At 39.4% G+C, this 25,096-nt stretch overlaps 1 protein-coding gene across 21 annotated transcripts in view; it reads left to right on the top strand.

Annotated features, from left to right (window-relative positions):
• The window catches only part of LOC144055777 (receptor-type tyrosine-protein phosphatase delta-like), a 209,188-nt gene that overhangs the window by 117,983 nt on the left and 66,109 nt on the right, over positions 1-25,096 (top strand). For all 21 annotated transcript variants that reach the window (XM_077572073.1, XM_077572070.1, XM_077572069.1 and 18 more), the window contains one exon: positions 9,831-9,980. In XM_077572073.1, the coding sequence (XP_077428199.1) occupies positions 9,896-9,980 (85 nt within the window). In that variant the 5' untranslated portion in view covers positions 9,831-9,895. The remainder of the gene's footprint in view (positions 1-9,830; positions 9,981-25,096) is intronic.

Here is a 25,096-nt window from a genome sequence, read left to right as displayed (position 1 = left end):
TCATTTAGCGTCACTTCTTCTCCAGTGAAAGGATGCCTTTTTCTCTTTTGTTTGTCAGCTACATCATCAGGGACAATCCAATCGACATCATCAATCTATTATGGAAGCCGCAAGTGACAAGCACTAATATGCAAATGCAAAGAATGACAGTGATTTCATCGTTTGTGTGCACCTTTAGAGATGGAAATGTGTCAAGCGCAAGGAGGAAATGAGTAAGGCTGGAAATGGTTGAATAGAACAGGGAGGGGGAAGAAGGATGCAGAGGAAGTGATAAGTTGAGTAATACCAGACAGCCTGAATCCTCCTCTCAATCAATCACATTTTCCCTTCCTCTCCTCTCATTTTGTCCTATTGATTTCTTGTTTTCGCCACTGTGCTGAAAGCAAGGCTCAAATGACTTCTGTGAGTTTTCAAGGCCTTGGTCTCCCAGGGAGGGAAAACTGCTATTTGCTCCTTTCAAAATGAGAGAAAATGCAACATGCTGTAGCTATTTTAATTAAATGTTGCAAGGAGAGAACTTTGGGTAAAGGGGCAAGTTTATGAGTCAGAGCTCTGTCCTGATACGACACTTTACTTTCATTTCTGTGTAATGGGAAAAAAAAGATAACACATGCTTGAGTTTTTTTTTTTATTATGAGCTAGCAAAGACTTGTGCTGTAGAGGCCAAAATGTTCCCACAAAGGAAAAAAGTATTATTCAGTTTAGTCCTTAATCTTGTAGAAGAGTAAAATAGATAGATAGATAGATAGATGATAGATAGATAGATAGATAGATAGATAGATAGATAGATAGATAGATAGATAGATAGATAGAGAGTGAGAGGGAGGGATGATAGATAGATAGATAGACAGATAGATAGATAGATAGAGAGTGAGAGGGAGGGATGGTAGATAGATAGACAGACAGATAGATAGATAGATAGATAGATAGATAGATAGATAGATAGATAGATAGATAGACAGACAGACAGACAAACAAACAGATAGATAGATAGATAGATAGATAGAGAGGGAGAGGGAGAGATGGTAGATAGATAGATAGATAGACAGACAGACAGTCAGACAGACAGACAGATAGATAGATAGATAGATAGATAGATAGATAGATAGATAGATAGATAGATAGATAGAGGGAGGGATGATAGATACAGTAGACAGACAGATAGATAGATAGACAGACAGACAGTCAGATAGATAGATAGATAGATAGATAGATAGATAGAGGGAGGGAGGGATGATAGATACAGTAGACAGACAGATAGATAGATAGACAGACAGACAGTCAGATAGATAGATAGATAGATAGATAGATAGAGGGAGGGATGATAGATACAGTAGATAGACAGATAGATAGATAGATAGACAGACAGACAGACAGACAGACAGACAGATAGATAGATAGATAGATAGACAGACAGTCAGATAGATAGATAGATAGATAGATAGATAGATAGATAGATAGATAGAGGGAGGGATGATAGATACAGTAGATAGACAGACAGATAGATAGATAGATAGATAGATAGATAGAGGGAGGGATGATAGATACAGTAGATAGACAGACAGATAGATAGATAGACAGACAGACAGACAGACAGACAGACAGACAGATAGATAGATAGATAGATAGATAGATAGATAGATAGATAGAGGGAGGGATGATAGATACAGACAGATAGATAGACAGACAGACAGACAGACAGACAGATAGATAGATAGATAGATAGATAGAGAACAGACCCAGATTTCACAAGGAGTAAGAAAAAGTGTGGGGAAAATGGAGACGATCATCATTATTTGAATATACAGGATCGTACACTACTTACTGTTTGTGGCATTTTTGTGGTGTTATATGTGATTTTTGTAATGTCAAATATCCAATTTAAGGTTGTAAATCATTGTTATGGACCACTCAAGGCCTAAATTGCCAATGTTGGTGCTAAATCAGGTGTTCACTCCAAGAGATTGCAAGGCTGTTGATGGTGGTCCCAACTAAATAAATTACATGTTCACTCACTCTTAACAAGATTACGCGCACTGTTGGCAACAGGCGACAGGTAGTGGAGACATCAAAAGAGAGGTTTGTGCTTTAGGTAGCTCTGATGGTTTACCGTGGAAAATCTGGAAGAGCACTCTGTGCGTAAAATGGAATTTGAAGTGATGGAATTGGAAGAGAAAATTGATTTTTCCATGAATTTTGGGCAGCCAGCAACTACATGAAATTCAATTTGCCTCAGGTTTGATCAATCATATTGCACATAGCATCAGTTTGTATATGCTCCTCCCACAACACGCAAAATGAAGTGTGCTGCGATTTAGCACAATCTTTTTTTTTTGTTGTTTTTTTTGGAGAGCTCAATATTTTTCATTCGGTAATTTTACCGATTTGACATGTCATCATCATTGCTCTCTTTTTTCTTTTCTTTTTTCTAACAAACACAATCCTGGTTGTGCCCAGTTACTAGATCAGCTTCTGGTTGCATGTACAAACAAATGTGTGCCCCTTTTTAATGCGCATGCACCTTGAATAAGTCCAACGCTGAGCTAATGATGCTATCCTACAGCAGCATTACACGCTAACTAGAGCTCATTTCTGAAGGTCAGATTACTATTGAGTATAGCTTTAAAGTGATTTTGTGCACCTCAGGTGTCAAGTGAAGCCAGCAAAATCAGAATGTAATCACCGCTGCTGCTTTTTTTTTTTTTCTCCCACTAGCTGTGATGAGAGAGAATGCATTATCATACATTATAGATTGGGTGTTTGATGCTGTGGCAGTCAAAACAAACAACACTTTCCTGACAAGCCCTTTGAATCACGATACGCTTTAATATACACTACAACTTGGCATCGCAATACAATTCTCATCAGCTATTAGGTAACTTTTGAAATGATGTTAACTAACGATCCATGCTGAGAATGAAATTGTTCTCTTCCGGTCTACATAGTGGTCAGACCATCCTCTCGATATCGTTATTTTTCAAAGAGGAAGCCAAATAGGCTAGACATTCTTTTTCTGCCTGCCAATTCAACTCACCTGAGGGTACGAGAGCAATGCAGTGGTCCTTGCTGTGGGTGCAAAGGGAAGGTAAGTCACCCCTGCATGGAGGCAATTAAAAGCTGTCACAGGGTGATGTAATCAGCTGACATCCCCACAGACTTTGACATTGGCTTGTGTGCCTCCAAAGATCAATGATTTGCTCTTGACTCGCTCAGGGGCTGCTCCAAGTCTCTCTGAGTGTGTGAGTGTGTGCGTCAGGGGAGATGACAGGTTATCAGCGATCATGAGTACACGGGACGTATATGTTGCTATCCATCAGTGGTATCTTTTGCGTGAAGTTAGTTATTGAATGATCCAAAAACAATTTCTTTCACATTTTAACACATGAAAAATGTACGTTATTTAAAGTTCATCCTTGTTGCTCTTTAGGGCTGTAAATTGCAGTGCAGAAATCACCAATGGGTTGAAAGAAGAAAAAAAAGAAGAAGAAGTGTTAGTACTACGGAAATTTAGAATGAAAAATTTAATACCTAATGCTAAAAAAAAAGGGATAAATTAAGTCATACAATTCATGCATTTTGGTGGAATTTGTAAAATAAAAGAAAATAAATAAAATAATTGCCTCTTAAATCCCTTATAAATAAATAAATCCACAAGAAAACAATTGCTGACTAAAAAGCATGACCTATTCTACCGCCTACACTGCTCTTCTCATGAATAATGCTTAATTCTCGCTTCTGCAAAATCATGGTGAGCAAATACAGTAAATATTCACTCGCTTTTTAATGAAAGGTCGGGCCTAAAGACTTCCTGTTTCCTTTTGTGATGCAACAAATCCAAGTTGTCACCACATTGACATTTCTGTCAGTCAGCCACTGTTCCAACATGGCGAATAGCGTAAGTTAATAAGTGTGTCTAATTGCATTCGCTGTCTCAGCTTTGCAATAGCAAATCAAATTATGATGCTGAGTGTTGTTTTTTCCGCGGTGCACACTTGGCCTTAAGCTACACTTTTCAGGATCGGCCTTTTGTCTGTCTCTATCTTTGTCAGCCTCCGTTGCAGCTGTACGGCGCCGTCGCTTTCCCAGTCTGGTCCCTCGCTGCTTCCAATCATCAACCCACCCTTTCTTTTTCTTCACAATCCTCTCTTCGGTTTCTTCTCTAAATTCGTTTTTAATTGCGCTTATGTTACTGTAATCTTGCACCTGTAAACGGAAAACTGAATCCAATATGCTGTGGGTTTGGTGCATATAAAAGCAGCTTGCGACTGGTTACAAGCAAAATCAGTGATGAAAGGCCACCATCTTGGATCTTAACAGCATATGAAAAGAAAATTCTGCCGACGTTAAGGGGGATTTTCAGTGATAAATTCAAACCATTGCCTAATTTAAATCAGATCCATGTTAACAACATAAGCACTTTCCACAAAATAACAGTTACATCTGAATGTAGATTCTGACTTTCTGATTCGGTCTGTCTTTATTTGACACTATTCATTCAAAAAAGAGAACTTAAATGTTAGCTACCCGGGATGCATGGTCTTGAAAATGATGGATGGGATTCCTATGAAAATGAATACTTACATTATAGTATACTTAGAACCGAAGGTAAACCAACGTATAATGTTATCTAAGCATTGACCTTTGTAAGAGTAGTTTACATTGAAATCAGCGTAACTCATTCATACCCAAAAATGTGTAAACACGCCTTTTTAAATATTTGGTCATTCGCTCCCAAAAACGTATTTACACGTTTTAATTTTTTAAATTTTATTTTATCTATTTATTTTATGCAAGAGCATACAGAAGGCTTTGATGCAGCTTCTGACATGAAGAGGCTTAAAGCAATGGTAGTTGTTACACACAAAAAGCAGCAGGTGGCAGCAGAGTATAAGAGATCAGCCAGGGAGGGCCATGTTGCAACAAGCTCTTCTCACCAGGAATGTGAATATTGTTGAAACTTATATTCTAATGCTAACGGAAACATACAAATATGCTTCTTCTTCTTTTTCCTGATGATAGAAGAGACTCTAATCTTTCATTTGGTAGTTTCCATGTATTTAAAGCAATAGAACACAATATTATGTGGGCCTTGCAAAATGTGTCAAAATCCAGTAAAACAGCTGGGAGCGAAGGAGGTTGCTTGAGTGAAAATGGCTGGGAGTGAAGAGTTTGTCAGTCATCTGCTCAAAACACTTTGTTCTGCTCGAAAATTGACTCTCGTTCTACTCTCCCGTGATAGTTAATTGGGGAATGCGTAATCTCATGTGCAAGCGTGTACGTCAAATGTGGAGATGTGAATCAAAAACATGTTTTAGAACACCGTGTTCAAAATGATGTTTTCATTGGTTGCCTAGCTGCACAGTCAACATCTCTGCCATAAACACAGAGAAGACTGACGAGGCCATCATCGGACAGCCGTGGTAATTACACGCAATAATCAAAAGGATTTCATTTTCACAAGCACTTTCCATTAGTTTTAATGTTGCTAGTCTTACTTTTTGCACTACATTCTCTCATCTGGCTCTCCTATTTCTCCTCTCACCACGTACCTAGCTGTCATTGAGCCAGTCTTTGTTCTGTCACAAGCCATCGCATAGATAAGTGTGACTGATGGCTGCAGGCTCTGCCAGACAGACAGTGTATATAATTGAGCGATAGGGAGCAATGTAAGTGAATGGTTGACTGCGACTGCGATCCACAAGCTCAAACGCAGCGGGGGGCTTTCTGTTGGGTCCTCGGTAATGAACAACAACAACCACACAGACTACCATCTGGCCACTACCTGGCCGATTTTCTTTTCTTCTTTTTCTGCCCCCTTTCGAGCTGGCATTGCCTCTTTGTGTGCCCGTTTGCCATTTTGCGCTCTCTCTCTCTCTCCCTCTCTTCCATTTGTCTCTTGCCCTCTGTTATCTCAAGCTCTTTAATTAACGTGACACGCTGTGAAGTGAGATACTAAATAATGCAGACTTTTCCAGTGACATTAAATCAGCCGGCGTGATTAGTGGCAACACACACAAACACTGAGACGTCGGTTTGGTCTTTTGTACTGTCGGCTTTCATTTTGCAGAAGATAATGGCGACTGTAATTAGAGAAAATATACATATAAATGACAGTGCATAATCAAAGAATGGCTTGGTATTTATTCCATGGAATTGTTTGTGTTGGGTTTACTTCTGAAAAGTTATTTTGGAAACTTGGAAACAACACATTTTCAACTAGATTTTTCTCATTACTAGTATTATTACATGAATATTGTATTGTATATTACTTAAATTACATGACCTTGTTTCTATTATAAAGTAGCATGACACCATTATGTGATTACCTAACAATTATTACCAACAACTTTTGACTATCATTTCAATATCATCTTTTTTTTTTTTTTTTTTTTAGAACTGATTATACTGTCGATTATTTTGGGTAATCGCCCAAGAATGCGTTACAACTAGCAATGGATATATGATATATTATTACATTAGCTAATGAGTTAAAAAAAAAAGTTTTAAGTTTTAGTTTAAAAAAAAAATACAAATTGTTGCTGGAGTGCATCCGTCAGCAACAAGTGTCCACGTGGAAACAACAAAGTGGACAAACATTGGTTCTGGGCATCAGAAATATTGTTTTAAAATTCTTAATTAATGTATTTTTCGGACCATAGGGTATTATTAGGCGCAATATTTATCAACAGGTTATAAGGCGCATTATTTTTGTGAAGCATTGTATGTTAAATTGTTTATTGTAATTGTACCGTATATGTTTAGGGTGACCAGATTTTCCAAATTAAAACCCGGGATGCTACAATTTTGCTGACAATGAAGTGTACAATAAATTTTACCAAATTTAATAGCCAGTCAACCTTCATCGACCGACGAGTGGCCACCGCAGTGGATAATAGGACTACATTTCCCATGATTCTTAGAAACGAAAGTAGGATGTAGTTCAAGTTCCAGTCGATGCGAATGAGAACGAAAACGTGCATTTGCAAGTAAATAGGTAGGAATTTAACAGTTACATTTTAATGGGTTTATCGTATGAATCGCCATGGCAACTGTGTGATTGACATACACAAGGAAAAAAAGAAAGTGGATGCGAACATAATGGAAAGGAATTTTAATTAAAGATGATGTACTGAAAGACAACATTCATACATAAGGCACTCTGGATTACAAGGCACACTGCCGACTGTTGATCAAATTAAAGTACTTTAAATGAATCTTGTGGTCCAAAAAATATGGTATAGTTTTTAGGCAGAAATTTTTGTTTTGACCCATTTTTGTGGTCGACTCAATTAAGTTAGCTGAAATGTTTTCCCTGCCCTAATAGGCTACTGATGCTTTATTAATTGCTAACATACCGGTAGTCATTAAAATGTCATCACACAACAAATCTGAATTTATTTTCGATCCAATCTCATTTCTAGACAAAACCTACAGCCTAAAGTCCAAAATGTCCCGATACGTTCTTTGTAAGCTTGCCTGGTTGTGCTGGGCAAACAATCTAATAACATGCTGTTCTGGCCAATAATAACGAAACACAAATGCATGTCTGTGACCACGCACCATCATAATTTGCTGTAGTAGTGTAGTAGTACTACAATCCAGGATGACTCAATCTGTGTAGGTGGGGATCTAGGTTATCCCAAAGCAATTGTTTCAGAGCAAACCTAATGGAAAATGCAGGGTGGGTTTAATAGTTTGCTGCTTTGGCTTGCAGGGAGCTCGAGAGATTTAGGCTCCTGCTCTGATCTCTTCCCTGCCCCCTTGTCTCTCTTTTTTTAATCAGAAAGCTTGTAGAGGAGGGGATAGAATTTAGAGCGCTGTTGCTGTTTCTGCAGCTAAAGATGATGGCCGCTTTTGGATACACGTTCCCAAAAAGTGTGCGAAACTCAAGTGTTCGGATTGTGTTGCATGCAGGTGTGCCGTGAGAGACAACCGAATTGTTACAGTTCAGTGCAAACAACAACATGGTCATAAAAAAGCATTACTGTGGAGGGGGGAAATGCATAAACATGAATACATCAAGCTTTTTTGTTTCTTTTTTTTTGCTCACGCTGTCTGACTCTCACTTCAATGCTGTCGTCTTTTGGAGAGGAACACTCATCCGTCATGTTGCATCGTGTCATGCGTTTTGAGCTGTGAGTTTTCTGACACTCAAGACGTCGCCCGTCTCGACTGATGCCAGACAGTCGCAGGCGACTTTTGCTGAGAGCGGACAGACAAACACGCAGACTGACTGACTGAGGGATGATTTAGAGAGCATCGCATGCACACACTATAAAAAATTAAAAAATTAATAAAAATTTAAAAATATATATATATATTTTCTAGCAGCTTGAGCGCCAGAAAAATACTGTGAAATAACAAAATGACACAGTTTTTTCATAATTAAAGTGCAGTTTTTAACAAATTTTAACAAGATTGTATGTAATATAACAGTATATAACAAAAAAAAAAGATTCATCTTTCAACATGGCCAATAACTGTTGAAAAACTAGATATTGGGTTTAAAATGGCAACAGTTTACTGTTTGGGTAATTAATTTATATAAGCATTTTTCCACCTTACGAGGCTCTCAAACCACTTTACATTTTGACTAGTCATTCACCTTCTGATGACACAGCATTAGGAGTTCAGTATTTTGGTCAAGGATACTTCAACATGAACGTGAATCAAAACCACAACCTTTAAGGGATACCAAACGATCACTCTACCACTGATCCTTGCTGCCACTGTTGTTTAGCATTTTAGATCTCATGAAATGTATACTTGGTAGACAGTGCTGAGCCAAGTTCCCCCCTTTACCTATATCTCATTAGATGTCCTTTCAAAATAAATGTTAAAACAATAAATGCTACCATCTAGGGCATTACCGAAATTGTATTTTTTTAAAACTTAAAAAAAATAAAATAATAAATTCACAAAGAAATTATTAGTTTATTTCTTAGTAAATATAAAAGTTTTATACTTTTTTTTTTTTTAGGTTTTTAAAGTTGAATTTTACATTTTATTCCATTAAATATAAATAAATATTTGTGAAATTACAATGCATTTGTAAAAATATTTTAACAATCATTATATGTATTTCTAATGGAGTTTTTTTTTTGTAAAAGAAAATAAATAATATGTTTTTACTGTTACAGTGATTTCATTTTATTTTTACATGTGACATGTAAAATCTGTTTATTTTTGTAAATGTAATGATATTTTAAAATAAAGAAAAAAAATGTAAAATTAAAAGTAAAATTCTGTTATATTCTTTTTTTTTTACACTGTACGTTTAAATATGTGATGCGGGAAAAGGCCAGAGCAATAGAGAAGATGGACTTGTGTGATGAAAAGGATGATTTAAAAAAAAGCGGACACTGCTTAGAGTATGAGGAACAATTGTGTGTAACATAATCTGTCTCCTTGCCATGGTGCGTCCCTCCCACTCCGCATCCTCTGTTCCTTTTCATCAATCACATTGTTTTGACCGAAATGTGGTCTGTTGTGCCGCTTGCGAAGCTGGTAAAACTGCCACAGACAAATTGAGGCTTTTGCGAGCAAGGAAACTGGATGAGTGATGTTTCGAAGCCGAATGTTGGCTGTTGGTTGAAGTTCAGCGGCTATTTTGCAAACACGCACGCACGCACGCAGGCATGCACACACCTCAGGCAATGCAAGGTCCTGATAAAGTGCGATGAGGAAGGCAGCTGCATAACTGGAGTGTGAGGCCTAGAGGGGGAAATCACACATATTCCAAAGTGTGTGCGCTCTCTCCTTGTCAAAATTTGGCCTTTCGAAAATAATCCTAATGAGTGCATTCTCTCCTTTGTTTCTGTCCCGTGCAGGTTGTGAGGACTTGTCTCCATCGTCCTGTTGTACAGTGAGGCAGTGAGCTCACGGAGGATACAGCATGCATGTGTCGACATATCCCACAATGCACTCTGCCAGTCCGGGTCTGCTCCTCCTCAGTTTCCTCTTCCTGGCCGATGCCGACTGTGAGTGCTCTCACATTCATATCACAACACATCCCCGACGTTGGCTCACAGATACAGCCTGTCAAATTCATATGTATGAATCCGGCCCGAATACACGCGTTTTCTTCTGATATTGCGTCTGCGCTATTCAAGTGTGTGTTTATCTGTATGTGTTGGCAAGCAGGCTTTGACGCAAGGCCAGCTGTTTTTGTCCATCCCAGTATTACTTGGCATGGTTAGGCAGACCACATATGGCAGATCAGATAATTTCGCCGCTGCTTGTGTGATTGCGGTGATGCTGTGTGTGTGTTTGTGAGAGATCCGGGCCTGTGGCAAATATGCCTGCTCGTGTACAACCAACATGCTTTTTTTTTTTTTTTTTTTTTTGCCCAGGCAACCCAGTTATTAGTTTCATGCATGTTTCCATGTTCAAGTATTAGGATGTGATGTTACACGTAATCTCACGTAACCAAGTTATTCATCTCCCAGCACAAATATTATCCTCAAATTTAATAATCTGCACATGGCCACAGTTTTACATACACTTGATTTGCACATATTGTTCAAAATGTGAATTTTCATTTGCTTAATTTTTGGAGAGAGGGCTAATAGAAAATGATCATAATTTCTCAAAATATGACTTGTTTTTTCTTTAATAATCATCCAAAATCAAAACTAAATTTTGTCAAGATGCATAAATGTTTATCAGTACTTCAGGGCTCTGAAAAAGTTGGACTTTCATTCCATTAGCGTCTAATGTTACAAACGTGTTAAAGGAATACTTGACTAATTTTGCCATTTTCAGCCCAAAAAAAAGTTAATATTCTGTCTGAATTTGATAACGTCATTATTTTTCATGTGCAATTAACACCTTTAAAAAGGCATTTTGCCACTTGCTGTCAACTGAAAATGACATCACATGTGTTGAGGGATCAGGTAGCAACCAATCTACCCTAACCCTAACCCAACCCTAACCCTAACCCTAACCCAAGTTGAGCCGTCATTGGTTGTTACCTGAGCCCTCAACTCATGTGATGTCATTTTCAGTCAACAGCAAGTGGCAGAATGCCTGTTAAAGGTGTTAATTGTACATAAAAAACAATGAAGTTATCAAATTCTTTATTAACGAAATATTAACTTTTTACTGTTAAAAATTGGAAAATTAGTAAAGTATCCCTTTAAGGATAGGCGACTACCAATACCAGATACTGATATTGATATTGGGCCGATACCAGCCTTATTTCAAGGTATCGGCAACTATTGTCGACTGCTGATACCAGCCATGATACCAAAAAAACTCTGACATCGAGTGAGTCCTCCTTGCCTGTAGTTGGCGCTATACTGTGGCACATCGGTGAATCATCATCTGCATCAGAAAGGAAGGACTTGAGTCACATTTTTTGTTATGTCTACAAAAATGGGGCCCTAAGAGAGAATGCTTGTAAAAGTAGCGGTCAAAAAAAGTGGCATCCCTAAAATTATATATAATGATGTAGTGGTTTTGACTTACTTCCCGCAAAAAAACAAAGGACCAATTTGTCTGGTCCACAGCGATGTTTTGCGGGTTACTTCCTTGTTTATCCTCTGAGCTTCGTGTAGTTTCATTCAGACGAGGCTTATCTTACTTGTAGAGTTGATGACTCATTTATTTGCCTTTTTAAACATGTAACTATTTAATGTCCCCAACAGCATGACACCTTACAATACAGAGCTGACAAAGGTGTAAAGTGGTAGATATTTATGAAATAAGGGAAAGGTTTTGGACAAATATTATGGGCAACTTATACTGTCGAAGAAGTGCTAGCTTAAAAAATATACTTTCCATTTTTTATTAGGAAATGTGATTAAATTCCAATTAAACTGCTTTTCATTCATTTGTACATACATATTTATAAAAAAAATAAATAATAAATTAAAAGATTGACAATGTTTTAAAGGTCCCTGAAATGAGTGCCCCCGTATCCCGTGGAGTGCAAGTGTTACAAAACGAAAGCAATTGGAAAAGGAGATGCACTGCTTGAAAACATGCATTGCCTACAGGCGACACTTTGATAGACACGATGTCAGCATGTCAGGTTGAAGATTAGCTGTGAGGATTCCTCTCTCCTAACATTAGTGATGAAATGGATTGACTGATTTGGGTTGAGACCGCGGATGAGAAAAAAATGCAAGGAAGGAGTGAGGGACGCTTAAAAGATGTAATAGGAGGAGAGGTGGGGGTTGGGGATGATGTCGAAGACAGTGAGGGGAGAGAGAAATGGACGAGTGAACATCTGGGAATTAACCCGACATCAGGAATAATGGTGCCTATAGTAAAGCTAGTGTAATTATACCATGGGATAATAGTTTTATATATATATATATATATATATATATATATATATATATATATAGCTACGTAAATACATGCATGTTTGGGTTTGTTAAAAGGAAATTTTTCTCCAGAAAAAAAAAAAAAAGGAAATGCAGCCAAGCTTTAAGCTAGTGGTGCGCTAAATCATCAATAGCACTGAAACACAGGCACAAACAAACCACAGGCTGGAGAAGTGGCATTTTGGGGCAAGTAGGACAGTGCCCCACCAGTTCTGTAGATGGCACAGTAGTGAAAAGGTTTATTTTATTATTCTTACATTATATGTCATAATTATAATAATACTATTGATATTCTTGTGTAATCAGTGAGTGCAATGTATGCTAGCCAATACAATATACAGTACAATTCCATTTAACTAATAATCAGGTTTTATAGTCAATCACAAATGATTACTTAATGTACGCCATTATGCCTCTGGTAACCAGAGGTGGGTATTCCGTAAATCTGTCAATGATGGCTGCCCGTTTTGTTGATGATTAAATGAATGATGGGAAACTTCGAAAAATTGACGGATTAAGCATTGCCGGAAGTGGGTTTTTTTTTGTCCGTCAAGATAATCATAACCGGGTCAGTACCAACGGACCTTCTTAGTCTGTCAAAGATAGATGCTCATTTCACTAACGAATGACAAAACATTGACAGACTCCCATTTGGCTAACGCACCACAGTCTTTTTACACTTCTTTCCTGCGACTGGGGCCGAGCCACTCTGTTTCTCGTTAGGTAAACAAATATAGACTTACAACACTTACCAGGTATGCTAACTTCCTCACACACCCGGACTACAGACGATAATAATGGGTTTTTTTTCCGGTTGTAAATTACTCGTTATTGCTACGTCTATGCAAACTCAGTTCATTTACATCAGGCAAGTTGTTAGACAGCTAAGGGGCTCTTTGGTGCGCCATTTTACAACAGGCAGGTTATTGAACAGCTAAGGGGTCCTAAAGGAAACGTATTTAGTCCGTTGGCTGTGTGCGTCAATATTCCTGGCAATTACGACCGTGTGCACAATGCGTGGTGACATTAGAGAGGTAAAGAATAGTAACATAACAAAATGTAATTTAGCATGATTGATGGAAGCGTGGTTAAAATTGGCGGATTGACGACTGACGGACTGACAACTGCCGGACTTCTTCCATGAAATTTACTGTCTGTCCTAAAATAGCGGCTGTAGTTTAGCAATGACGGAAGCCTGGTTAAAATAACGTGGTGACGTTACAGTTTGGTTTGGCTTGAAATATTGACGGGTTGACGATGACGGTTGTCCCGACTGTTGACAATTAAAAGTTTAAAAAAAGGAAATTCACCTATGAGAGTCCGTTTTTTCTTTCATGTAGTCTACCTAAGGGGTCGATGCCTCACCTTTTTTTGTCACATAAAAAACTGGACTGGAGGCAGTGATGGGATTGCCTGGCCAACCAGATCACAGTAAAAGCACACCCATCAACAAGCACTCTTGTTTTCCTCTCAGCCTCCTGCCCTTTCGTCCCATGTGTAAGTTGCCGGGTCGGCCTGTAGAGCTCCAGTCATCCATCAAAACGATGATGGTCCCAGACGTCTTCCGCAAGGGCGACGAGATTCTAGCAAGGCGGGAAGCATTAGTGTTGGGTCTCCTCCTTTCCTTTTCCTCCAACCCGCCTATCATTCGCCTTGACTTTCTTCAGTACTCTTTACTGGCTTTTTGTCACATCGTCATAATGTGCTGAGATAGGAAAGACGGAGGGTTGGAGGTTTCTCCCATCTCTTTAATCTCACTGTGTATGACGTGCGATGCCTTCTTTAATATCAACAGCGGGGGCTCTGAGGCTGTGTTGTGAGTTGAGGCATAGGCTGTCACTGCCGGGATGCTTGTGTCGACATGTTTTTCAACTCTTAAACGCTCCCTGTCAAAATTTCCAATGTAATGTAAAATGAAGAGAATACAATATACCGTTTTTTTTTTCGTTGTGTGATCTTAATCTTTTGCTCACCTTTGCCAGCGCCGTATCATGTTTGCTTCACAAGCTGTACTCGTATACGCTCATGGACTAAGGGTATTAAAATGCAATCAGATGGAAGTGCATCCTGTACAAACGTTGCATGACACGGCGCCATTACACATCGGGAATTGCATGTTGGAATGTATCTATAGAATTATTTTTCCAGCTCTTCACATTTCCTCATTTTACTTTCAGCCTTTCACTTGCCACCATTTTGGATTTCTCAGTGCGGTTTTCGGCGCGTGTATGCAAATGTCATCTATCTGGTGGATTAAGAGTAATGCCCTGATCCTGTCGCAAACTAGGCCACTGCACCATGTACGCAGCGACATGCCCTTTGTGAGAAACGCCATCTCTCCGTCTGTCGTTCAGGCAAACGACTGCAATGGACACAATTTTATTTCTCCTGACCCGATTTTTGCATCACAACCAACCTGTTGACAGACTGGCTGGAAATGTGAGAGAAAATGTCCCCTATCGAGTCGTTGCAAAATATTGTCAAGTGCTTTAGTAAGCAGACTGTGCCTTTTCAAAGCAAACGTGTGGCATAATTTTTAACGGTGTAAAACGCAGTTTTTGTGATTCAATAGAAGAACAACCCTTTAGTACTCCCAGAGAGAGGATATTAAATTCACACACTGTTATTGAACCTTCTGAATGCACTATCATAGACTTATACTATGTGCGTATTTGTACAGCATGTGGATGACTAGAACAGGCCACCAAGGTCTAGCTGTTGGAACCATTTGGTCACTGTGCCACTTGGGCTCCATTGCAAGTGGACTGCAATGACTAAAAGTGGAAAAGTGTCATGATTCTCACCAAAACTGAATAACTGCTTCACAAGAAAGCATACCCCAAACATTTCTTACGGTTCCGTTTTTTTTTGTTTTTTAATTTTACTTATCCCAATCACGACTTGAACCAGACCAGTCCACTCCAATTGTCTACATCTTATATTTTATATGCACTACACATCTAACATTGTTTTCTATAAACAGTAGATCTGGGTCCATTGACGAACTACACTTTGCACTCGTAGTGGCTGATTGACCTGTCAAGCAGACTGCCAGAACTCTGTGACGTGGTGGTTGACCGGGAGCTGAAAGGTTTCGGGGTCAGTTGTCCACAGTGCCTGAACCATTACCTGCCAAAGCTGAGGAGCCCTGGAGCGAAGCAGCAAATAATAGCTGCTTTGACAGGAGCCTTCTGAGGTGGCCTGTGAGTTTGTGACTCTGTTATCCCTCAAGCACTTTGTTCAGTGGTCTGATTTACAACAGAAGAGCCATGGAAGTATGTGGGTAGAATGTGGGCGAGTGCTGACTGTAATAACTTGCATGAAATACAAGTGGAACCTGTAAGGTTTGGCACGGTCCATTTCGAGACATAAACAATTTTTGATATCCGAGGCTCAAACTGGCAAGTTCATAAATTCTGTAGGTAATGTCTTTACTAACATTTTTACATTCAACCAGCCATAAAACTGTAAAAATAGTTAAATACTAGCATGCAAAAAAACATTAATTAATATATGCTCTCTGCTGTGTTTTGTAGTGCTTAATGACATATGATTGCGTTCTTGTGAGTATATTTGGAGTACTCCATACATGAACACGTGTCGTTGTTCCAGTAGACAAGAAATTAGATTGCAATAAGTATCTTGTTACGTGCAAGCATCCTCATGGCTGATAGATGAAGACTATCGGGGTCACGCAGATCATTGGGTCATGCCCTCAGGGATTAGATGGGGGGGGGGGGAGAGACACTTGCCACACATGTTTGTCAAGTGTTTCTGTGATTGATGTGTATTGCCTATTTATGTTGCAAAAAAAGATGGAATATGTTTATGTAATACGAAATATACCAAACTAAGTAGGAAATCTTGCGATAATCACAAACTGAAGGTGTGTTTCGTATCACATTACAGATTGCACTTATATATGTAATTTAATGGACAAAAGTTTGACATAAATGCCCATCTTGCTAAAAATAGCCACATTAGTTCCATAAAATGGTTTCACAGTGTGACACTGACATTATATAATCCCACTAAAAAGTGTTTTAGTCATATTGTACAGCAAGAAAACTATTTGAATCCTTCTCTAGAATAGAATAGAATAGAATAGAATATAACTTTATTTGTCATTGTGTACACAATGAAACTAAGTAACTATGTATGTAACTATGCTTTATAACCTCACTTCCGCTAAAAAGTAAAATAATTTAATTCAGACTTCAAACATCAGACTCCAAACAGCGTTTTATTATTAGAAGAATGTAAAACTGGCAAACTGGGTAGAGACAAGAACAGTCCGTGTTGAGAACTTGAGCATAAATATTTAAAACGGGTTTTAGCAAAGTTGCTGTGTCGGCTAGCAGCTAACACAGGCGTGCGTCCGGCCGTGAGTAACAGAAACTGACTGATGCTAGCTTACGGTTATCTTAGCAGGTGCAACATTCTGTGAAGAGCCCTGCTTAGCGTTAGCTTAGCTTAGCCGGCCGCTGATGTGTGAATAATACGCTCTGACCACAAACTCCTCTGTTCTTCTTCATGGAAGCCAGTAGTGACCCAGGCCAGTCCATGTGTTTCTAATGACGTGTGTAGTGGAAAAGAAAATCCCATTTGATTAATTCCTCCTCTTGTGTTTCTAACAAATTAACCCTGATTAATTCGGCACTAGCCAGACCCAGGGGCAGTCGCAGCGGGTAAGTGGCCTGCTAATTAGATGTGCATTACTACCAGCAATAGCAGGATTGTTTTATTTATAGTATTGTTAAAGTGATGATTGTTACATCAACTGGAAGTTGTATCAACATGTGGGCAAACAAGCAAGAACACTTAGATTTGAAACTAATTGTATTAAAAGTAAGTCATCTTCGTTGGTTTGAGACACAGCTGAGATTCACTGTCCAACAATATCTTTAATTTGAAATGTATCCAAAAATGACTGCAATTTTTCTTGTTGTTACTTTTATATAAATTCATTTTTGCAGCCTAAACTGCCTGTTTTGGCAAATATTTTTAAACGCATTTAAGCACTGCTGAGGGATAATAGTTGTCTCTCCGTGTTTAATGGCTCCAGCCATCCAATTTCATTTCTAGGACGAACGCGAGCAGCTGATAATTTGCTCTTAATGTGTCGGCTTGATGTTAATATGTTATGCTTCTGGCTAGCCTCCCGCCCGCTCTTGAGGCCCACTATCATGGCCATGGCTCCAGTTCCACGTTTGGCCTCGTTCCTTAACTTGTCTGACAAGCCTGACTCACTTCTCATTTGCGGAGTCATCCGCTAACCGCCCACCGCCACACGCAGCACAGTGCAGCGGGATCTTCCCTGGCAAGGCTCGTAAATGACTCATTACATGCTTAACGATCGACGAGAACCCACACACATACAAACATGGGGTGCAGGCACAGATGCTTGGCAAGTTGCACTTGCATCTAAAGCAGCCTTTTCGGATGGAATCAAAACATCCAAGGCGGAGGCATAACAAGTCCCAAATGCTATTTAAATTCCACTTAAAAGGGAAACAACAAGCACCTTGTCCAAACATGAGGATGTGCCTGATATCGACCAGTTCAATAACCCATCATTCCCCTCATCCTGTGAGGGATAACCCAGTATTCCACCTGAGCGGTAACAACCAGCATACTGTATACATTCGGGATTAGCAACTGTAAATGTTTGGACCCTGCAGCGCCTCCTTAGAGGGAAAATTAAATGCTTGACTATATTCTCTAAAGCGGAGGGTTCAAATGTTCAATTTGTAGCTTTGTTACAAACTGGATCAGGCAGCTTGGGTCGATTTTATGCTGCAGGGGCCATTGATCTGATTTGTTCGGATAGGACTTTCCGCTTTATACCTTTTTGAGTCAGATCTGTAAAGTGACTTGGACAAGAAACCACCCGGCTCAGAGAGCAAATGAATTGCAACATTTAGCAGACTAAGACTAAGGAGATATTAAGACATGCAGTGAGTAAAATCATTTAGATGTTCGCATTATGTGTTGATTGGCAAGCCTTTGGTCGTTTTGTGTTTTCCATAGCTGACTTTGTGTGCCCTTTTTTCCTAAGTCAATGTTGAGGTAGGCTAGAATTCTAATTACCATGTGGTAGATCTGGCCCTTCATCCATCAAAGTTTATAATCCATCTGTCAGTTGATCCATGTTCCTCTTCTTATCCATGTCTGGGTCAAGGCTACAGAGGTCTAATAAGGGATTCCCTAGAGGGAAGCCCGGTTACCTTCTCCAATTCCTCAAGTGAGGACACTCACTACGTTTCCATGCAGGCAATATTCGGGTTATGGTCAGAATTTGGGTTTCTAGAACAATCGGAATAACACGTTTGCATGCGCGAGTTGACATTTACCCCCGTATAAATGGTGTTTGGAATAACCCAATGTAAGGGGACGAAGCACGGACGACGTCATGGCAGAAATAGACGTCATTTCCGCTTCTAACTTTAAACGGTCAATAAATTACATTATATTCATGTCACTCATAAAGTAGTCGGTTTCCTACTCGCTCCAGAGTTGTGGTTCTTGTCGGTACATGCCAGAAGCACGGATTTACTCGTTTGGATAAAGCGGAACTATGTGTGTGTCATCTAATGTTCCTACACGGACGTGTATTGTTGAACACTGCAAGCTGGAGATAAACATTGTTTAAGCATTACGAGTTATGTCACGTCTTTCTCGCATGAATAAATAACGTGTCACAAACTGTGGCATTTTCACCATAAAGGCACAATCTAACGTAAAAACGCCACGAAGAAATCAATGTATTCAAGTTAATTCACGGTATTCCGATTGCGTTTATATGAACCAGTATTCTGGTTATGAAAGGGGTAACCAAGGGGTCTTATTCGGGGGTTTTACAAACCCGAATAAGAACATATTTGGGTTATTGTGTGTGTTTACATGGCCTTTCAAAACCCGAATATTGCCAATATTTGGGTTTTAAAAGGGTTATTGCCTGCATGCAATGCCAAGCCAGCCGCAACAAATAGTCCGTCTGAAGTGTCCTTTTTCTGCTGGGTGCATGGACAACCTCATCGGGGAGGCATTCGGGAGGAATAACCCCCACAGAACCCTACAAGGGACCACAAGGGTCTACTAAGCACCTGGCAAGCACATTCGGCAAACTCCCATATGGCTTGCTGCAGTTTCTTAATGATTGTAGAAAGCTGGCCCAGTACATACAATATATATATATATATATATATATATATATATATTTTTTTTAAATATATATATTTAAAAGAGAGAGCAATGATGATGGCATGTCAAATCGGTAAAATTACCGAATGAACAATACTGAGCTCTCCAGAAAAATAAAATTAAAAATTAAAAATTAAAAATTAAAAATTAAAATTAAAAAAAAGAAAGACACAAAAGAAAGCTGGCCCAGTGTTCTATCACCACAACGAAAACCACATGGTACCTCGACTAACAGCTCCGTCCCCAGCACCAACAAATATTGAGGTGTGAACATTTCCATGAGATGCTGAGGAGAATAATCTTCCTATAGTTGGAACACTTCCTTTGATCCCCTCTCAACTTACTCAACTTTATCTTCATTTCCATCCTTACTTAGTTGTTCATTTATTTATTTATGTTCAGTAATAAATCCATGTTCTTGTAGGCTATATCGCACACCCTGCAGGTTTTGTGCTTCCATCTGTGACTCTCAAGCCGTGGCCCTTTGAGTTAAAAAAAAAAAGTGTTTTCCAGCTACACTATCTTCATACACATTGCCCTTAGCTTAATCTTGTTCCTGGTCTTCTTGAAACCGTTACGCTGTGGAACCTTTATCGTCCCTGTGCAGTATGCAGGTTATCTCACGGAGAGTTTATCCAAATGTTATATTTGTCACAGTTTACCGAATTAAAAAAACAACAACAGAAAAATAGCTATAAGTGAGGCACAGCCGCACCACATAGTACTCAGCTTTAGTGCAATAGCTGACCTTTTTTAGATACTTCGAGAGCGATTGAAGCTATATCCCCGATTGTCATTTGACAATTAAGCATTGTGACTGCCCAGCACAAGACATTTATATTTAGTTTTTATTGCAGTTTAGAAACTTAATATTGGATTCCACTTCTTCCTACCCATCGACGGGGCAACAATCAATCAATTAAAGCAGAGAAACCCAGATTTCCGTCTCCCCAACCGCTTCATCCAGCTCTGCTGAGGGAATCCCGAGACATTCCTAGTCCATTGCCTTGTTAATGCAAACTGTAAGTTAAATACATTCGTACAAATTGACGCAATTAAAGTATTGATAATTGATTACTTACACCAAGACATAGTACTCATTAATATCGTCTATATTTCTTCTACAGATGTTCACTAGGACCTGAAAACAAAGCCAAGAACAGTGTTTCCTACAGATTTGAGATCTATTTGGGTGGGTGAATTCCGGCGGGATATATATATAATATAATATATTTTTAATAGATTTGCTTGGGTGTCCCACCCAAGTATTAATATGGTGTGGGAAACACTGAAGAAACTAGATGCAGTAAATACTTGTTATTCTTTTTAAAATACTGTATAAACCATTTTGGAAAAGTTACAAGGCTGCGTACAGTAAACAATTTCTAGAGTGATATAAACTTATTCAATACACATACAATAAACCCTTTAAATATGTTGCCTACTTCAAGTGTCCTTCAACATATCTGCAGTTAAATGTGATACTTCAATAATAAAGATGCCTATGCAAAGTATTTATTAAATGATTGTTAGGATTTAAAAAGTAGTAGGGCACGTGACTGTTCCCAACAAACATTGGGTAACATGTTTATTCGAATTTTCGTCACCACTACCCATTTTTGGACAAATCCACTCACGACGTCATCATAATTCTTAGTGAGCAGCACAAGTCATGTTATTGTGAGGAGGTATTGCATATGACACATTCATTTACTGAACAAACTTCTCGAAAATACACAAACAATAGAGAATAAAGAAGGAAGTAACCCGGGAAATACAACTCACCAAAAACATACTAATTGGCACTTATTTCCGTGGGGGAATTATAACAAAATCACCACATTTTATAGAAATTTGCAGAGCTAGGCCCTTCCGTTAATCATCACTTCTCGCCAATGACGACGCCCACCTTTTTGGCAAATGCACAATGAAGCGAAACCTTGTAAAAAATACACGGACTGAGCACCGACTTATGCAGGTTTATGTCTGTGATCGGGGTGAGTGCAGACGGTCCCTCTCATTTTGTGTATTTTTGCGAGGTTTTGCGTCATAAAGCATTCGCGGAAAATGTGGAATTAACGAGAGTGCCCAACTTTGGGAAACTGTATTATTAGACATTAAATATCACAAAGAAATAAGAGTGAACCTTTTTTCATAACTCTTTGATACTGGTAAACTTCTGTACAATGTGATAAATTTTCTTTTCCTTTTTCATAAATCCAAGCATTTTTAAAGCATAAAAATGTGAGTTTATCTCAAGAGTCCTCGTATTTGGCCTTCAACTCAGTAATGAGAGCAAATGACAAACTTCTACCTTGGGATCAAGGTTTATCGCACATCTTTACTTAAAAAAGTTGTCCAGTGCAGGGAGCTGACTCTGTAATCCCCGCCATCTGCTGTGTAGATCAGATCCCGCTATATGCCGACCTTTATGTAGGCCATCCTCCCTCCAGCCGACCGTCGACCACATACGCACATGTGTACGCACTCACACACACACACAGACACACACAACCGAAGAGGGGAAGATTGGCACCGTCTAATTCCATCTAAATCTCTCGCTGCGGTACCACTCAGTAATTTCCCCCTCGTTTCCATCTTGGGTCATACCAACATGCTCGCTGCGAAACCTCGAACTTCCTCTTTCAAGTTTACGCTTGTCAGGCCAACCACTCATTCAACATCACTGAAATATTAAAGCTGCAGCCCTTTCACATACACTGTAAATTCCATCGCTTGGCATGAGTCATGATGGCTACAGAATGGGAGAGAAAAGATGGTAACTGAAGGGAGATGAAGACGATACTAAACAAAGAGCGGGGTGGAGGAAAGTAAAACTGGAAGGGTGAATTGAGACAAGAGAAGAGCATACGGTTAAACACCCCCCTCCCCTCATTAAGTCAGTCAGTGTGACAGGAGGACTTACATAACACCCTGTGGAGATGGAGGGAGGAGATGAAGAAAGAGTAACGAGGAGGAGGATGAAAGAGGTAGCAGCTGCGGAGCGGCGAAGACGAAAGAGTGACGAAGAATCGGGCGTACGCTCTTAGAAAAGCAACCTTTGAGGGGAAACTCAAACAATCAAACATGAGCTCAAGTATTTGAATGAAGGGGAGCGGGATGCGGCGGGGGTGGGGGGGTGGGGTTGGTCAAATCAAAAATTAATTGAAAGATCTGCCGTTCTTTTTTAGTATGCCTCGACTGGATTTACACTTTTCATTTGTTTTGTGGGGGAGAGATTAGCAAGAGGATTAAGAGGGCGACTCTACCGCTCCTCATCCTTTCTCGGCTCTCTCGTTCACTACCTCTCAGATGGGAGCGTGCGCATTTACTCACTCGCTCGTGCATCCCGGGAAATTTATGCAGTTTGCGCGCAGGCTGCTTGGGGCTGCAGCTAACCGTTTTTTTGTTTGTTTTTTTCGCCGCCGAGTCAATCTGTCGTATTGTTTTAGATGAGTCGGTAAATTTTGAATTAGCGATGGATTTGTCATTTTCCTTAAGACCAGTGTGACGTCTTAATGGCGCTTGGATGATGAAAGACAAATATTTGAGGATGAAATCATAGTGAAAAAAGCATTTTGTGTTGATGAAATCTGCAATAGTTATTCCAGAAACCACACTAATCTCCTGTATTTAATGTAATCATTAATCAAGTCTGCTTTCTATTTGTTACAGTATATGGAATCATGCAAATTGATCATTTGTTGCAGCCTCCATATGTGCATGTACAGTATTTCCTTTTTTTCTTTCTTTTGAAAAGCAATCTTTTTCAGCAATACTAGAAATCTAGAACCATACTAATAAACATTTTGCTAAATTAGTTCTACACAAAAAATATTGTACTGTACTTAGGAGAAGTTGGAATCCTATGTCATTCTCTGAACAAGAAAGTGACCTTCTATTTAACATTCAAACAGGCTACTCTGATAGACAAAAAAATAAATAAAGGGGTTGATTTACCAAGATCCCAAATAGCAGGCTATTAGATAATAGATTAGATTGCAGTTGTTGGTACCAGGTGTAGAAGTGGTGGAGACTGTATTGAAAAGAGGGTTTTGGTTTTGCCCTTTGGGTAGCTCTTAAGGTTTTCCCCATTGACCATTTGGGAGAATGCCAAAAGCATCAAATAAAGTTTGAAGTGTTGAAGTGGGAAGTGTTAGTGGAAGACGCAAAAGATTAAGCTACAAGAAATGAATCAATCACACCAGTGGGAAAGCCATCAACCATTTACAAGCATTGCTTTGTTCATTTTAACTTGTCCAGAGTGAGTGGCCATTGGGTGTATGTGTCCATCCTGGGAAACAATGCATTTAAACAAATCTGCTCAGAGAGAGGCCAGCATCAATTGCCAACATGGCCTGAAATGACCCGACACACAGAAATGCAGTTGAAAGGAGTTTTGTCATACGTGAAATGGCATGACTCCTTCTTGTGATTGAAGTTAGCTCTTAGATACTTCATAAGTTTCAATATTGCAATTTATGAAAAGACAAAATGTGGCAATAATTTTTAAGTTCTGCAGTCATTTTTGCAAAATTTGAGTAAATCAGTCCCATAATGTTTCATAAATATTTCACTTTTAAAGGAGAAATTGTGAACACAATTTGGGCATGTGCAAATTCAGAAGTCAAAAATGGCGCAGTTTGTATCCTTGTTGTGTTCTTCTAGTTGTAAACTGCAACTGGCTGTGAGTTCAGTAGTTGAATTTGCACCAGGTGACTGGGCATTGGCCATTTTCTCTCTGCCTCCCCCGGCTTCCCACTTGTAGTAGAAGCCAGACGCTCTCCGCCTTGATTCCCCTCTCCATCTGTCCCACTCATCTTTCCCTTTATCGCAGTCATTCTCCTGTTCTGTCCTCCCCACGCTTCCAACACTCTCTGCGAAGCTTAGCCACTCTGCCTCCTTCTTTTTCAACAGCAAAAAGCAATTCCTCTCCCTTTGTCAGGGCAGTTGGCACTAAGCCCTTAAGTAGGGATTTTCTGGTTTGGCGGGAATGCCATTAGGCAAGCGGCCGATGACGTGCCGTGACTGACGTGCCGAATCTTTTTGATGTCGTGATGTCACAATCCCGCCGAGGCAGTGGTTATGATATTGTTGGCGTCCCTAGAATGAGGGGGCTTTAGTGGTCATGTCAGAAGTAAGTCTTCATAAATCCTTTATGGCACAGAAATATTAAGCTTCTTTGGTTGTGCAGGGGCAGCGAGAGGAACACGGTGGAACACAGGACCGTGAACAAAAATAAATAAATATAGACACTTGCGGACACAAAGCCACTCATACTTTACACGCACAGCTTTTGTTGGCCGGGATCAGTTAACACTTGTAAAGAATAGCTAATTTCCAACTTCTTTCATTTGCAAGACTCATGGGATCTTTTAAATCGCAAGTAGGGGAAGTTAAATCATTGCATGCGCTGGTTTAAATGGCCTTCACCTGTGTTTTTTATTATTATTCTTATTATTATTATCTCAGTCACTCAAACACAAGTGCTGCAGATGTGCAAATGAAAGATAATGGCCACCAGTACTAGCTATGTCAATATATTTGGTGCCTGAATGCAT

Source organism: Vanacampus margaritifer, chromosome 7, assembly GCF_051991255.1.
Source record: "Vanacampus margaritifer isolate UIUO_Vmar chromosome 7, RoL_Vmar_1.0, whole genome shotgun sequence".
Classification (NCBI taxonomy): domain Eukaryota; kingdom Metazoa; phylum Chordata; class Actinopteri; order Syngnathiformes; family Syngnathidae; genus Vanacampus; species Vanacampus margaritifer.
The sequence above is the reverse complement of the archived record's forward strand: the minus strand, read 5'-3'. Positions and strand labels throughout refer to the sequence as shown.